Here is a 15,890-nt window from a genome sequence, read left to right on the forward strand (position 1 = left end):
TTAGCCAAACATAACGTAACTTTCAAAACATACAAAGCAAAATCGGATATAACCTAATAGAGAAACTGACAAATCCATGGTCATATTGGGCAACTCCAGTGCTCTACTTTCTGAAACTGAGAGATCAAGTGGGCAAAACATAAAAAATAAAAAATAGAGAATTTGAATAATATAATTAAACTTGATATAAAATATACTTTACATATATATTTTGTACATGCAAAATAGAAAAACATATTCTTTTAAGCATACTTAGAACCTCAAAAAAAATTGTGTAGTAGGCCTCAAAGGAAATTTGAAGAAATTCCTCTTCCCCTATAAGTTGATAAATTACAAGACTTATTCATTGGTTACAATGCAATAAAATTAGACAGCAGTCGTGAAAGAGAGCCAAAAACCTATTTTTATATTAACTAAATAACTTTTGGGAAAAATGGAAATAAATGTAAATGATGAACTATTTAGAACAAAATTTACAGCATATGGCCAAAGCAGTATTCAGAAATAGTTCTTAAGGTTTGTTTTCTACATTAGTGTTAGCTTTTTACAATTTTAATTTTTTTCTATGTAAGACATTTTCACTGTTCAAAAGTTGAAGCTATATAAAAACGTAAACTCAGAAACATTTCACTTCCATTCCTGTCCTCTCTGCCTTGCCCCCACCCTCATTCACCTCGTAGGTAACTTTTTTTTCTTAAATCAGGTTTTGGTTTATCTCTTTTGCACAATGAAGGAAATATTATATACATTCTTTTTCCATTCCCTTTTTATGCAAACGCTTACCTACTTTGTTAGACGTTTTTCCGTTAACAAAGACGCTAGCTTTTGTGTTGTGGAATCCGTTGATTTCTATTTTTTTATTCTTGTGGTTAAATCAGGAATGGATGTTGAATTTGTCAAATGTTTTTCAGCTTCTGTGGCAATGATTAGGTTTTTTCTCCTTAGAAAAAAATTAATATCATTAGTATTTTAAACTATTAAACATGACAATTTATCTGGGCTTTAGCTGATTTTCCATCCTCATTTATCAACAATTGTAAACATTTAAAACATCCCTTATGGTTGGATCTTTCTCTCCAGGTACAAACACATTTAATCCCTCTTTGATATTTCTTATGTAACAAGTTTCAGAAATTCAGGAATATACTAAATAAAGACTAATATGTTTTCCAAAGACTTTCAAAGAATGCACTTTCTGTAAATTTATTTGTTTCTCTCATTCCTTGAACTGTTTTGTTTAAGCTTGAAATTTTGGCTTTCAAGACTACCTGCTACCTTACCATTGCATTTCAATAATTAGAAATATTCGGATGCCAAGTAAAAATGTTTAAAGAAGTCCTTCCTCCTTACATGTTCACCTCCACATAGCGATGTTCCTATTTGGGACTCCAAGGTAAGGTGGAAAATAAGAGACCATTTTCTGTTGTTTGGGGGACTATCGGTAGTTACCATGGTTATATCAGGCTTGTTCATCTCTCCAGGCCTCTAAGCATATGAAGATTGTTTGGATCAAAGATGTATCTTGTCCCAGGCTTCTACTTTTCATTATTCTCAATGATTTAGAATTTGGAATTTAGTAACTATAAGTTCAAAACTGAGCCACTTGTGCAACCGAATCCAAGCCTGCGGGAGTGTTGTTTCCATATATAATGACATAAAGCAGTTTCCAAATCTATCACCACCAGCCTCTCCCATTCACCAATCCTTTCTCACTCAGTCCTTTCTGTAGAAGAAAAAGCTTTAACATTATTTGGAAGTAAGACTTATTTTCAACATATTAATGTAAAGACTAAGGCATAATACAAAGCAACAATTCAGTATGCTCCACATAGGGGTTTCCTTTCTCCTTCTTTCAGTTTATTTTTTCTTATTCACTGGTTTCTATCTATGTCTTTTAACCTCAAAGTTCTCTATCTGCTTGTCGAGAAGCTTCTCTAGCAGCCTCTTCCATCTCTATTTGTGTGGGAATCGGTCAGTACAAGCACTGCATTGAATAGTGCAATTGCTGCATTGATCTTCCCTCTGAGTATGGGGGTATTATGGTTGTTACAGTTTATGTGCCCTAAAAGCCTTAGGTGATGTGTTCCACATAAAGTTTTGAGGAGTTTCCCCTTTCTTCTTAAACAAATATCTTTTCAAAGCAATTATTTCACAGTGCATATGTATCTAATTCTACTTTTACAAAAAATTTTGGATGGAATCTAGGAGAAATCATGATTAGATTAGTAGTGTTGGAAGGTACTGGAGAATTACCTAATGCAGCTCATTTGACATGTAAGAAAATCCAGGCACAGACCAGAGTGGTTGAGTGACTTGCTGAATAACACGCAGGAAAAAGAAACACACAGGGGAAGGATAAAGGAAAGGCCTGCATGAAGTGTACTGATCTGGATTAGTGGCCCAGAATACAACTCAGACCTTATTTTCAATTCATGGCTATTTTAACCACAAGAAGAACACTGGTCAGCCTGAACTGGAAAGTCAAGGAAACAGAGAAAGTTTTGTTCTCAAAACATAACTCACTGTCCAGCCCATTGTAAAAAAATAAAGGTCATCTATCATTATTCTGTTATTGCTTGATCCCTCTGCTCAAGGCCTAACCACACCACTATGTCTTGGCTCCTCTCTCATCCATCATTTGCCATTTCTGAGCACTGAAATTGCTCAACGCTCTGTGGACCGTTTTTGCTCCCTTGAGGCTGAATTAATTCTTTTATTGGTATTTTTTATTAATTCATTGGCAGAATGTTTTTTCCACATTTTTATAAGAGCTTTGGCTCTGAAAGAAGTATTTATTATACATGTACTTTAACCCCAAAGGAAACCAGAAAAAAAGTAAGCTGGAACAAGAAGTTAATTTCTAATTTACAGGCATATTAACAGATGAAATATGGTTAGAAAAAATTTCCTAAAAGTAAAATAACCACGCTGCCATTCAATCCTTGCCATTAATGTGGTTTGTCATCATACCAAATTAAATCCATTTTTAAAAAACGTTCTGTGTTCTTTTAAATAAATATTTTTCCTAAATTTAAGCAAAAGGAAAAAGTCCATTCAAGGTAATAAGTATTAGGGTGCTTACTATTTATAAGGCGCTGTGGTGGGCCCTGACAAGGACACTAAAATAACTAAGTCCCTGCCCTTGGTAGCGAGTGTGTGTCTTCTTTGTCTTTCAACAAGTCTTTGCACAAAGGAAAGTCTGGCGTCTGTGAGGGAATCACGTCAATTCCCACCCTCTTGCTCCTTCATTACCGGCAGGTCATATGAGCCACTTGACACCCTTAAAATCACAAAATCCATGCCCTCAGGGAATCTGTATTCTAGGGGGTATGTGTGTGGGGGGCAGACAAGAAGCAAATAAGTAAAATATCTAAGTGTTATAGAGAGAAACACAGCAGAGGGGTCTTAGGGAGCTCTTGCCGTGGTGATGTTGCAATTTCAAATATGGTCCCTAGGGAGGCTCTCATCAGAAGGGGACCCGAAGTCATGAGCCCGGTGAAATAAAGGTGTTAGTCAAAAAGATGTATGTGGCAGAGCATTGCAAGCAGAGGGAACAGCAAGTGTCAAGGCCCTCAGTTGGGAGTGTGCCTGGCCTGTTCTAAGATGAACTAGGAGCTGGAAGGCCAGCGTGGCTGGAACTGGCCAACTAGGGAGAGAGCAGTAGGAGAAAGTTTAGAGAGCGAAGCAGTTGGAGAGACTTTGGGTTTGACTGATGAGAACCACCGGAGGACTTTGTGGAGCAGAGGAGTGCATGATTTGCTTTTCAGTTTAGGTGGATCATGACTGGCCAGAGGCAGGAACATCAGATGCTACCACAATGTGCAGTAAAGAGAGACGATTGTGGTGGAGGGCATGGTGAGAAGTGGTCAAATTCTGCATATATTTTGTTGGTGGAAGCATCAGCATTTGCTGAAGGACGAAAGGTGTGATGGGAGAGAAAGAACAAGGCCAAGTTGCCACCAGTTTTGGAAGCAGGTGTCCTGGAGGGGAAGATCCCCTTTCTACCCTTCTTGTGTTCTGATGGCTGGACTAATAATAGCATTGACACAAGGCCAGGTTAACAGAAGGAAAACCCAGTTTAACATCTACTTGGAGATCATAGAAAAATCATGCCGGGAGAGTGAACAAAGCAGGCAGTATATGTATCTTTTACACAAAGAAACAATAAATTTGTGAGGAATGACAGGACAAAGAAACTTAGATTTGAAGTACACAATTAGTGAGGGATTTAAGCAGAATTTAGGCTTGAGACAGTAAATTAGCCAGGTTTGTGTACGCAGGCTTCCCCACCCTGAATCCCTAGCTCTGGTGGTAAGGATTCAGAGAGAGTGCCTTTCCCTTTCACATGGGAGATTTACTTCCTGATTTCAGGAGGAACACAGGCAGGAGGGTTAGAATGCTCTTTTTTGCTTCTCAAGTAACTCTAATTCAAAATAATCAATCTACTATTATGGGATATTTTGGGGTGGCCTGCCCGGGGCCCCAACACCAGTCACACTTTCAGTATCGCCTTTGCAAAACGCGGTTTGTAAACGTCCTGATTCTACCGTTTCCATCTCAGACTATTTAATCAGAATCGCCAGAATCGTGGCCCTGGAAACAATACCTTTAAAATGCTTCCCAATGATTGTTCTGTAGCCAACCTGATTTGAGTTAATGAAACTTGCCGGCTCAAGGCTCACTAGACTTACAGGAAAGAGGCCACGCCTTCAGGGTGCATATTAGTAGCACAGCACTGTGCAAAGTACTTGCTTGGGTTGGTGGGCTCCTGAATGGAGAGATTAATCCCACTCTGATCCCTCTCACAGAACGCAGGACACTGTAAGACGCCTGAAGTGGGCTGAGCTAATCATGGAAGGCTTCCTGGAGGAGCCCGATTTTGACTAAGGCTTTCTCGGGCCTTTGTCAGGAGGGAAGGGGGGAAGGTGAATGAAAAAGATGACACGCTGTGACTGAGGGGTGACAACTGGCCCACACCAGATTTTTCGTTGGCATCCTCTCTGTCCCTGACACACCCCTTGAGCAGTCGCTGCGCAGGCGCGACTCCACGAAAGCCACGCCCCTCCCAGACAAGGACCGGCCCGTTTCCTGCCCGCCACTGCAGCTCGGGTTTCCGGAAGGTCCTGATTTTAGAGAGGACCAAACCGGATAAAGGTGGCGGGCCGTCTTCCGCTTGTGTTCCGGTTCACTAATCCCCGGCTTCTGAGGGGGCGGGCACGCGCCGTCCCTTTGCGCAGGCGCCCTGTGCGGTCCGCGCGCGGCGCTATGCCTGCCCGGCACGTCTCGCGGGTCCGGGCCTTGTACCGGCGCATCCTGCTGCTGCACCGGGCTCTGCCCCCGGACCTCAAAGCGCTCGGCGACCAGTACGTGAAGGACGAGTTTAGGAGACACAAGACCGTTGGTTCTGACGAGGCCCAGCGTTTCTTGCAGGAATGGGAGGCAAGTGACTGCCCCCTGTTCCTCGCCCCAGACCCTTGGGGTCTTCAGAGGTGGCCGGGTGTGTCCCTGCGAAAGGCCGCCTGTCCCGGCCGGTTTCCCGGGCCCCGCGCAGGAGCAAACGCAGCGGCAGCCTGTTCCGTTTGAATTAAACAGGGCAAAGCTGTTCAAACACTACTTCCCAAAGTCACATCCCAAGCCCGTCTGTTTCTCCCACGGTTTCCTCGCTGGAGCAGATTCCGTTACATCGGCGTCTCCAATTCAGTTCAACTTTTTGAGCTCGTGCGCGTGCCGGGCGCTGGAGGGGTGAGCATGGGAGGTGACAGCATTGAGCAGACCGCCGTCCACTGCTCGAACAGCTTACCGTCTCAGCAGCTTTGTGACGTCTCCACTGCCTGGCACGTAGCAGACGCCTGTTAATACCTTAATGGTTTTCTCATTACTTAGTTTTCAGACTTATTTCCATAATTACTATATATATTTTTAAAAAACGTCAGTGCTCTTTGTTGGGTCTTGATAATGTTCTCAGTGGACTGATAGAGAAATCAGATAAGACTGGGTGGGGGTGGGGAGGATTAGAGTTCAGTCACGTGAAAGATGGTTTCTTCGGAGTCTCGAGTCACCTTACTTGGTTACATTGCTGTGCGTCGTTGCACTAAATCTTAGGCGGTCATATGCATTAGAGATTAGCCCTTTGACTTTTTTTTTGAGTGAAAGGAAAGATGTTTAGAGTATTTCGTGAGATAGGGGGCCTTGCAGGAGTGCCTCTAGTTCTTAGTTGCAAATAACAAGAAATGAATGGAATTGAAGCTTAGAGCAACATCTCAGGTATTTGAAAGCGTGCAGCAGTGTTGGTATAAGAACAGAGGTAAGCGATTTTTCAGCCTAAAAAGTTGGTGGCTGAAGAGATGACTGAAGTCTGTTTTTAAAAAAATCATAAAGGTTATGGTTAGGGTGAACGTAGAGCTTTTTCACTGAATCCCAGAATTCTTGATTGTAGAATCATTGAAACTTGCAGGAGGGACATTTAGGACTGGTGAAATTTAGAACTTTCCTAAAAATCATGTGTATTAGGTAGATGTAGCCTGCCTGGAGCCAGGGAAGTTGGATCTTTTTAAATGCAGACTGCTTTCTTTTAATATGGTAATTTGGTCTTAGAGCCAGAAGAACTGGATTCAAATTCAGGTTTGGCATTTATTAAATGTCAGATCATTTAATTTTTCCTAGTCTTATTTTCTTATCTATAAAATAACAACAGTATTTATAATATGCACCTCTAAATTAGTGTTTGTATATATTTAAAAGCACTTTGTAAATTGTTCATTGCAATGAAACTATTAGATATTAAGTTGTTTGTTAAGGGGTATCTTTTAAGCCAGGTCAGTTTGTGGCAGGACGGGAAGGAAAGTCTAGTTCTGTGTTGGGGAGAAATAAGGGCACAATGAGAGATCCTAAAGTATAAAAACTTGGGAGCTTTTTAGGGAAAGAGTCAGAACTCAGAATAAATTGATAATAGGCTGGAGGAGAGAGAGTGACATTTAAAAAACCTGGGTAAATAAAAAATATGTTGGTTGACCTAGGAGGCTTGGTGTCAGGAATTCAGCCTTTTTTTTTTTTTTAACTCTGGAAATAATTTTATACTTACAGAAGAGTTACAGAGACAGTACAGAGTTCCCATACGTCCTACACCCAGCTTCCCCTTATGCTAACATTTTATATAACCATGGTGTAATTATCAAAACTACAGAATTAATATTGCTACAGTACTGTTAACTACAGGCTATAATCACATTTTGCCAGTATTTTCACTAATGTTATTCTGTTCCACGATCCAATCCAGGATCCCATGTTGTATTTAGTCATCCTGTCTCCTTAATTTCCTCTAGTCTATGACAGTTCCTCAATCTTTTATCTTTCGTGTCCTTGACAGTTTTTAAAAAAGTATTGGTCAGTTATTTTGTAAAATATCTCTCAATTTGGATCTGTCTGTGTCTTCTCGTGATTAGATTGATGTTCTGCATTATTGGTAAGGACACCACAAGGGTGATGTGCTCTTCTCAACACATCTTATCAGAAGGCACATGATATCAACATGACTTGTTATTACTGGTGATGTTAACTGTGATCACTTGGCTAAGGTGATATCTGCCAGGTTCCTCCACTGTAAAGTTACTATTTTCCCTTTTGAAATTAATGCGTATTTGGGGGGAGATACTCTGAGGCTATACAAGTGTCCTCTTTCTCCTTAAACTTTTCCGACTAATTTTAGCATTCATTGATGGATCTTGTCATTGTGTTCTAATTTAGGTGATTTTCTATTTCCCTCATTCCTTCTGAATTTATTAATTGGAGTATTTCTGTAGGGAAGTGTTGTCCTTTCTTCCCCGTTATTGATCTAGCATTTTTTGGAATGTAGAAAAATGTATTCCATGAGGGTAGTGTTACTGTGCAAAGGGCATGATCTGCTCGCTGCAAGATAAAAGCCAGTCGTCAAGAGGCAAGATGGTGGCAGAGAAAGGGCATTTATTAAGCGATAAGCTAGCAAATCAGAGGATAGAGGACTAGTGTCCTAAAGAACCATCTTAAGCAGGGCACAGAATCTTGAAGCAGTATATAGGCCAATGGGTTCTAGGGGAGGGGGTTAGGAATGTTGACCCTGTGGTGTTACATCAGATCTTTCAGTTGTCATGGATATCAGCATAGAATCTCTGTTTGGGGGTCATCACATTCTTAGGGAACTCGAACGAAGTTATTGTCTTATCACAGCTGGGAGGTACATACACAAGCAGGGGCCATAAAATCTACAGAGCGTGTATATCTCCTGGAGGGCATGTATCCAGCTGGGTTAATCAGAGGTCATTCAAAGTTACAGGATGGTTTCCTTTCTACAATATGGCTTCCCTTATGTCAACCTTGTGTTGAGCTGGTACCACTAGGGCCCTGTAGTTAATGAGTTGGCAGCTGGGTAAAGGTAAGTTTAAACCTAGTGATTTAATTATTTGGATAAAATAATAATTCTCACAGTTGCAAAGCAGCTCAATTTAAGCCTGGGAGTTGGAAGGGGTGGGGTGGATTCTATCAAGAGAGCTAGTTTCTCTTTTCCAAGATGAGGGCTAGAGAAAAACTTGGAGGGGAGAAAAACTTGGAGGGGAGAAAAACTTGGCTAGGGCAGTGATCCTGGAGAGTAATATACTTCAGCCTTCTAAGTCTTTTTTTCCCCCCTATGTGACATAATTTATGATTGTGTTATACTTGATACAACTAGTTATGGGGCATGTGTTGATCAAGGAAAAATCAGTACAGTTTGAACAGCAGATATTTATTTAGGCAATTAGAATTGCAATTCAGGAGACACAGATTTAGGCATAAACCCAAAATGTGCTCTGGTTACAGGAGAGGGGCTTAGGGTTTTTATGGGAAACAGGGAGGATGAGGTGAGTTGTGTTAAAGAAGAGTTCATTGGTGCTCGATGAGGCGAGGCCAGGTTTGTACTTCATAGATTGGCTTGAGATTTGGTCATCAGGCAAAAGGCCAGACTTGTACTTCATTGATTGGTTAGCGATTCGATCATCAGCAAAGTCCAGTTTTATCAGTCCTTACAAACAGGATATTCTTGTCTTTACTGACTTATTGGAATGTTGGCAGTTTGGTCCAGTTTGAAAAATAAAGAAAACAAGACGCAGTTTGAAAGATAAAGAAAACAAGACGTGTAAGGCAATCCCTCTGAAATGGCTGCTCTGGCTCTATTTTATTTATTTATTTATTTTTATTTTTATTTATTTATTTATTTTTATTGTGAGGAAGATCAGCCATGAGCTAACATCTGCCAATCCTCCTCTTTTTGCTGAGGAAAACTGGCCCTGGGCGAACATCCCTGCCCATCTTCCTCCACTGGCTCTATTTTAATATGATGGCACTCATGTCATCTTTAACACATGGATTTCTTGTTTTTTTGGTTAATGATGATTACAAGCTTGACACATGTTATATGAGTATTACTAGCTTGATGCTGATGTTTATATTAAGCTAACTGAGAGTAACACAATTGTGGACTTACTGTACTGTATGGGATTTGGTCTCTGGGATTCTCTCACACACTTCTAAAATTACTTATGAACTTGAATGGATTCTGAATTTGTTTTACTTTAAAGGGCAAAATTGGGTGTGGGTACCACTGGAGAAAAGAAAGGGGAAGGATTAGGAATGTTAAAGGCCCGAGTATCAGGAGGAGAGTTCTCTGTTCCCTTCATTTGTGATCATGGAAAACTGTGGCAAATATTAGAAGGAATTCAGCTGGGGAAATTTCTGTTCAAGGACTATTTGGGGGAAGGCAGGAGGAAAGTATTTTATTTTATCTTAAGGATAAAAATGTAAATGCATATTTACAGAGTAAATAGTGAATTTGTATAATTCCTTACCATAAGGAAAAAAACATAAGTTTAGGAAGAGATGTTGGGAATCTGTTAGGGAGAATGTTCGATAACTGATTGGTAAAATATCCATCGTAATCTTACTCCCAGGTCTTTTCGGAGGCAACTATGAGAAGTGGAATTGGGGCTGGGTAGATCGAGGGTCTTACTCACTATGGCATTTTTAAAGTTCTAACTATGCTCAGTTTTTAAGAATAGCTGATTTAGGTAATGCTTTCCATTTTTCTCTCTGTACCTACCCAGTTGTGGAGAAAAGAACTTCTTACCACTTATTTTCTGGGAAATCAGAATAACCGTTGAAGATTAAATAACAAGTAAAACATGTTTGTGATCGAATATGAGACAAAAAGTAAAAACAGCTCTCAGGAGCCTCTGTGAAGAGTTTCCCTTTTCTGCCCCATTTGTTTATGTCTGTTCCTTTCTTGCCTTGTTTCTGTTTTTCTTAAGTAACTGCTTTGCTCTCTGTCTGTTGGGGAAGGTTTATAGTGGAAGTTCTGTTTCTGGAAAAAGCAAAAAGGCTTAAACATTCTGTAAGTAGTTATTGATCACTTATTATTGCCAGGCAAAGTGCTAGGCATTGTGGGACACAAAGATGAATAATATATTTTACTTGCACAGTGTCCAACGTTTAGTAGAGTATCATAGACAATTAAAATATGAAAGGGTGTCTTTTAAATGTTATGGGGGCAAGGAGGGAATGGAGGAAGTTGAAGGCCACATATAATGTCTGAGCTGAGTCTTGAGCAAGTCAGTGTCACCATGTCAAGAAAAAGACTTTCTAGAAAGAGGGAATAACATATGCAAAGGTATTGAGGTAAGAAAGAGTATGACTTTTTCCAGGATCTGCAGTGATGTGTTTGGCATTTAGTGTCTTCTATGGGACATTAGAAAGAGATGAAGAGATAAAGGATATTCTGCTAAGGATTTTAGATTTTTATTTTGAATCATTGGAAGATTTTAAGCAGTGTTGGAAATGATTCAAATTATATTCAAGAAAGATCACTTTAGCGGCAATATGAAAGAATGAAGAATGAGCCAGATTGAAGATAGGGAGAACTGTTAGGAGAGATATAGTAATCCCAAATATATATGTGCCTGCGCCAAGACAGAGGTATTGAGAATGGAGAGTATAAATTTATATGTTATTCTTTTTCAGGTAGAATGGGACTTGATTGGTGACTGATATAGGATTAGTGACGGGAGAAGAAATAGAATGCATTACTCCCAGGTTTTGGAACTTGATACCGATAACCAGAATAGGTATATAGGAGGAGCGGGTGGGGAATGAGTTCCGTATGGTTACATTTTGTGTTAAAAATTCTAGTGGGACAGTCAAGTGGAGATGTTCTGAGATGTAATTGGTCTGATACTCAAGAGGCAGGTTGTGGCTGGAGATAGAGATTTGGAATTCATTATCTGTCGTTGATGGTCCAAAGGTGTGGATGAAAGTGCTCAGGTTGGGTATATCATAGAGGAAGGTGGTCAAAGATAGACCACTAACATTTAGGAGTTTAGAGAGTGAAGGTAGTAATGTAGTGCTGGAACTGTTCTGTTCTTTTCTTCTTCTGTATTTAGTTGTTCCTAGCTACTTCTGCAAAGGAACATTCCTTCTTGATTATGTTTAATTCTTTAGATTTGTATGATAGTCTGGATATCATAGTATAACATTTGCTTTTTTGTTGTATTTGTTTTAGAGAGGAGGAAGTGCTTCAGAGTTCATGTAACCATCCATTTGTAACTCACATGGGATATCTTTTTCTTATTTATGACTTTAAAGTGGATCATCAGATAAAAAATATATGATTAAGTTGCATGTCACCTATATTTAGAGTTTCCTTAACTTAGTATAATTAGGGTTGGATGGCTATTTTGCAGTTTTTATAATTGTACGCCTCTCTTACCTAATTTGGGGACCTCATTTGGTTGCTTTTGAACATCTTGATTTGTAGTTTGTATTTTAGCTTGCAGGAGAAGAGGAATGAATTACCTCTCTGTTCAGTGGTTGGATTGTATGTGTGGGGGGTACATCTATCAACTATGAGGGAGTCATTTGGGAACCTCTCCGTTGTACTGTTTATTCTGCATGTTACTCAATGTGGTGTTTTTGTGATGCTTTATTGAATGATTGAATGGTGTTGTGGCACACATGTATGTTTTCTACATTAACCTTTTCCTTTTAAAAACTTTTAGCCATGTTGTGGTCCTTAACTAATGGTTGAAAAAGGGATAAAGGAGAGGATATGAAACAGTGTTTATTTGGAACATAAAATGTTTCTTTTTTCTCTCCATTTCTGAAGCATTTGGATTTTTAGTGAAGGTTTTAAGATACTGTTTTTATTTAGAAATATTTAACTTTTATTAGTGCCATGAGATGTGTTACAACAATGCTTATGTTATAAAGTAACTAAAGGTGTTTTAAAAAAATTATAATTTGATTAATATTGTATATATTTTTGACTTTATACTATGTTATTGGAACATAGAGGTATGTTCCTTTTATTTAAATGATTTAAAATTTATTTGAATTTATGGATTTAAAATGGTGATGGCACGATAATATTAATACGCTAGTGGTTGTGGTTCTAAAACATCTGTACGTGTCTGTAGGGGTGTGTGTATGTGCGTTTATAAATAACACACAGTCTTAAAAATTTGAAGTAAGTTTTTGCACAGAATTTAAGAAGATAAAGGATTATATGTATGTGCATATTATTAATTTTACTGGTTTTACTTGCTGTTCTATGAGGTTGCTTAATAAGAACAAATGTCTGAAATTTTACATAGGGAGCGTTAGAATTGACTGAAAGGGAGCTTCAGATTACTTCAGTAAACTTATTTTTTTAGTCAATGCATTTAAACTTTTTAAAAAGATTGATATAATGTATGCACATCATTGAAAAATTAGTGTAGAAGGGCTTATAATAAAGAGCAATATATTCTTTTCTATTCCCTAATTTATTTCTTCTTCTCGGAACATTTTTCATTTTATTTTGGTCTCTTTCATGTTTCAGATATCTTGTGAATTTTGGTTTTCTGTCCATATTTTACAAGTAAAGCAATAAGAAACTGAGAACTCTGCATACAGGTAGGCTTGTTGATTGGAACATTATTGCTAGGGTTTCAGAGTTGCAGTGTATCTCCCTTGGATTTGCTTCTCACTCCTGATTTCCTTACCTGCCTGGTGTTTGTGTTCCACTGGTTCTGGCAGTTTGGCTTTATCTTCAGCTGTATTCTCTGTTTTGTATTCTCAGCTGAGGCTTCCTCTAGCTACACTGTTTTATTAGTTATGTTCCTCTACCTGCTTTCCATCTTGAGAAATTTGTTGAACTCTCTTGGCTGCTAGTGGCTCCGTTTGTGTTCTCTTAGTCATTATGGATTACTCCTTTTAAAAATTTCTTTACTTTCAGTTGAATGGGGTTTTGGAAAGGAGTGGAAATAAGAAATAAGCTTCTGTGATTTCTCCAGTCTGCCATCTTGAACTGGAAATCCTCAGTTCTTTCATTTTAAAGATGAGGAAACCAAAACCTATAGAAGTAAAATGACTTGTTTGGTCTCACACAGCTAGACAGGACAAAAATCTTGTGCTCTAACCTCGTGAAAGTCAAGTTAAGATTTTGGAAATGAGTGTTTCCAACAAAACTATTCAACTTTTGCAATGTAAAATGGTTATAGATTTTTTTTCTTTGAATTTTGCTTGTTTGCATACTACAATTTATTTTTTATTTGATTCTTCCTCCATTTTTTGTATTTTTCCTAAGGCAAAGGGAAGCTTCTTAATCATGTTTTTTGTCTTCTATACTTTTAGCATAGCAAACAAATATTTAAGTATTGTTTAAGTAATGATTTATTTTTATGTTTATTAGCCCAAGATGCTAATTGCCACACATTGCTCTCTCAACGATTTTTTCAGTAATGAAATGAGAATATAAGTTGCTGCAATATAACTGTTAAACTATTGTACTAGTCAGACATATATATGTTTCCTATGTAATTTTTGGAAGGTTTCTTTGGCCCTCAGTTCTCTCAGTAGAGGAAATAATATTTTACCCTTGAAATTAAGGATGGACCATAAAGTTCTCTTTTACCTCTAATATATGATAATATTAGGAAATGAGTTAAAACTATATCAAATGGCTTAACCTGCTTTACACTTTTCATTGGCAACACTGATTTTTCTCTTTACTCTTTTCTGTTAGTTTTAGGGTTATACATTACTATAGTAATAGACTGGGTAATAAAAATACAGTACATTTTATTTGTATTTGTAATACGGATACAATTAACATAAAATTAGTAACTCCCAAATTAAAAAATAGTTAAAAAGGCAAATGGAATATATTTGGGATTAATATGATATATGACTGATAGCATTAATATAAAAAGACCTGGGCTGGCCCCGTGGCTTAGCGGTTAAGTGCGCGCGCTCTGCTGCTGGCGGCCCGGGTTCGGATCCCGGGAGCGCACTGACGCACCACTTCTCCGGCCATACTGAGGCCGCGTCCCACATAGAGCAGCTAGGAGGATGTGGAACTACAACATACAACTATCTAGTGGGGCTTTGGGGGGAAAATAAATAAATAAATAAACTCTTTAAAAAAATAAATAAAATGATTAATAAAATAAAATAAAAAGACCTTATTTAGCTTGGATAGGGAAAACACTAACAGCTTTAATAAAAGAATGGAGCAAAGGGACTCTAGTAAGAGGTCAGTCTGTGATTTATATACAAAGATGTCAATTGCTGTGCTGCATGTATATGGTAATAGTAAAAAATTTAAAGCAGGGTAGATGTCCAATGATAGAGAAGAATGAAATTATAACATAGCCAGATGATGGATGAGTTAGTATGCAGCTGTTAGAAGTGGTGTTTCAGAAGAATTAATGACGTGGAAAACTGCTCATGATACAATTAAACATAAACAGTGTTTATCTTTGGACGATATGATTAAGGATAATTGTAATTTCCCTTCCTTGTACCTCACAATTTACAGATTCTCTGCAAAGATCATATGCTACTTTAGTGATTATAAGAAAGCCAATAAATGTTACTTTTAAAAATGCAGTTGGATGTATTCAATATTTTTGTTATCTTAAGTCTTGTGTCAGAAAACCCTGGAGGCAAACACATTCAATGAGTCAAAAACCAGCACTTTATAAATATATTTCCTAAGTTTGCCCTTTAAATTTTGTAGTTTAAACTTAGACTTCTTCATGTTTAGTAAGTAATATCAGTCATATATTTTATATGATTTCTTACTGAGTTTTGTAAATGAAATAAAAAAATCTAAATGTGAAGACTTCTGGTCAGCATAGTAAGTGGCAACTGAAATAAGACAAGAAGAAATAAAAGGCATCCAGATTGGAAAGAAAGAAAGAAAACTGTCTTTATTCACAGATTATATGATTGTCTATGTAGAAAGTCTGATGGAATCTACAAAAAAATCTACTAGAGTTAATAAGTCAGGTTAGCAAGGTTGTATGATATGTGATCAATATACAAAAATTAACTGTGTTTTTATATACTAGCAATGAAAACTTGGCAATTGAAATTTAAAAATACCATTTATCATCAAAAATATGAAATACTAAGGGGTAATTCAGACAAAGGATGTACAAACCTGTACACTGACAACTATAAAGCATTGCTGAAAAAAAAATGTAGACTCAAAATTAAACTTTATCTAGTTACTCTTGTTTTTTTTTAGTTACTCTTTTTGCAACCGCTAGAAGACATATTTAGAATCTTTGGGGCTCTGCACTGAGATCAGAAGAAAATCATTAGGGCCATCTATCTGGTATAGTATTAAGTCTTTTTAAGTAACATGAAGAATCTTCTCATGTTTAATTTCTTAGAGATCATACTTAAATACTCGTCGATTCTCTTATATACTCATTGATTCTCCAATAACTTAATTTGATCAAAATTAAGTTGCTGCTTAATAACCGTTAAAAATCTATTGTATTTTAATTTTCACCTTTTCTTTTTTTAAGTATTGTAGAAGGATTACATGAAGGCTGACAGTG

At 37.8% G+C, this 15,890-nt stretch overlaps 1 protein-coding gene across 2 annotated transcripts in view; it reads left to right on the forward strand.

The window, feature by feature from the left end:
* The first annotated feature begins 5,198 nt into the window (after nt 1-5,198).
* Nucleotides 5,199-15,890, forward strand: part of SDHAF3 (succinate dehydrogenase complex assembly factor 3) — a 60,055-nt gene continuing 49,363 nt past the window's right edge. Inside the window, exon 1 of one of the 2 annotated variants that reach the window (XM_087423237.1) lies at nt 5,199-5,439. In XM_087423237.1, the coding sequence (XP_087279363.1) occupies nt 5,266-5,439 (174 nt within the window). In that variant the 5' untranslated portion in view covers nt 5,199-5,265. The remainder of the gene's footprint in view (nt 5,440-15,890) is intronic. The other variant, XM_004431376.3, reaches the window with a different exon arrangement.

This window comes from Ceratotherium simum, chromosome 1 (assembly GCF_057802395.1).
Source record: "Ceratotherium simum simum isolate JZ-2026a chromosome 1, ASM5780239v1, whole genome shotgun sequence".
NCBI lineage: Eukaryota > Metazoa > Chordata > Mammalia > Perissodactyla > Rhinocerotidae > Ceratotherium > Ceratotherium simum.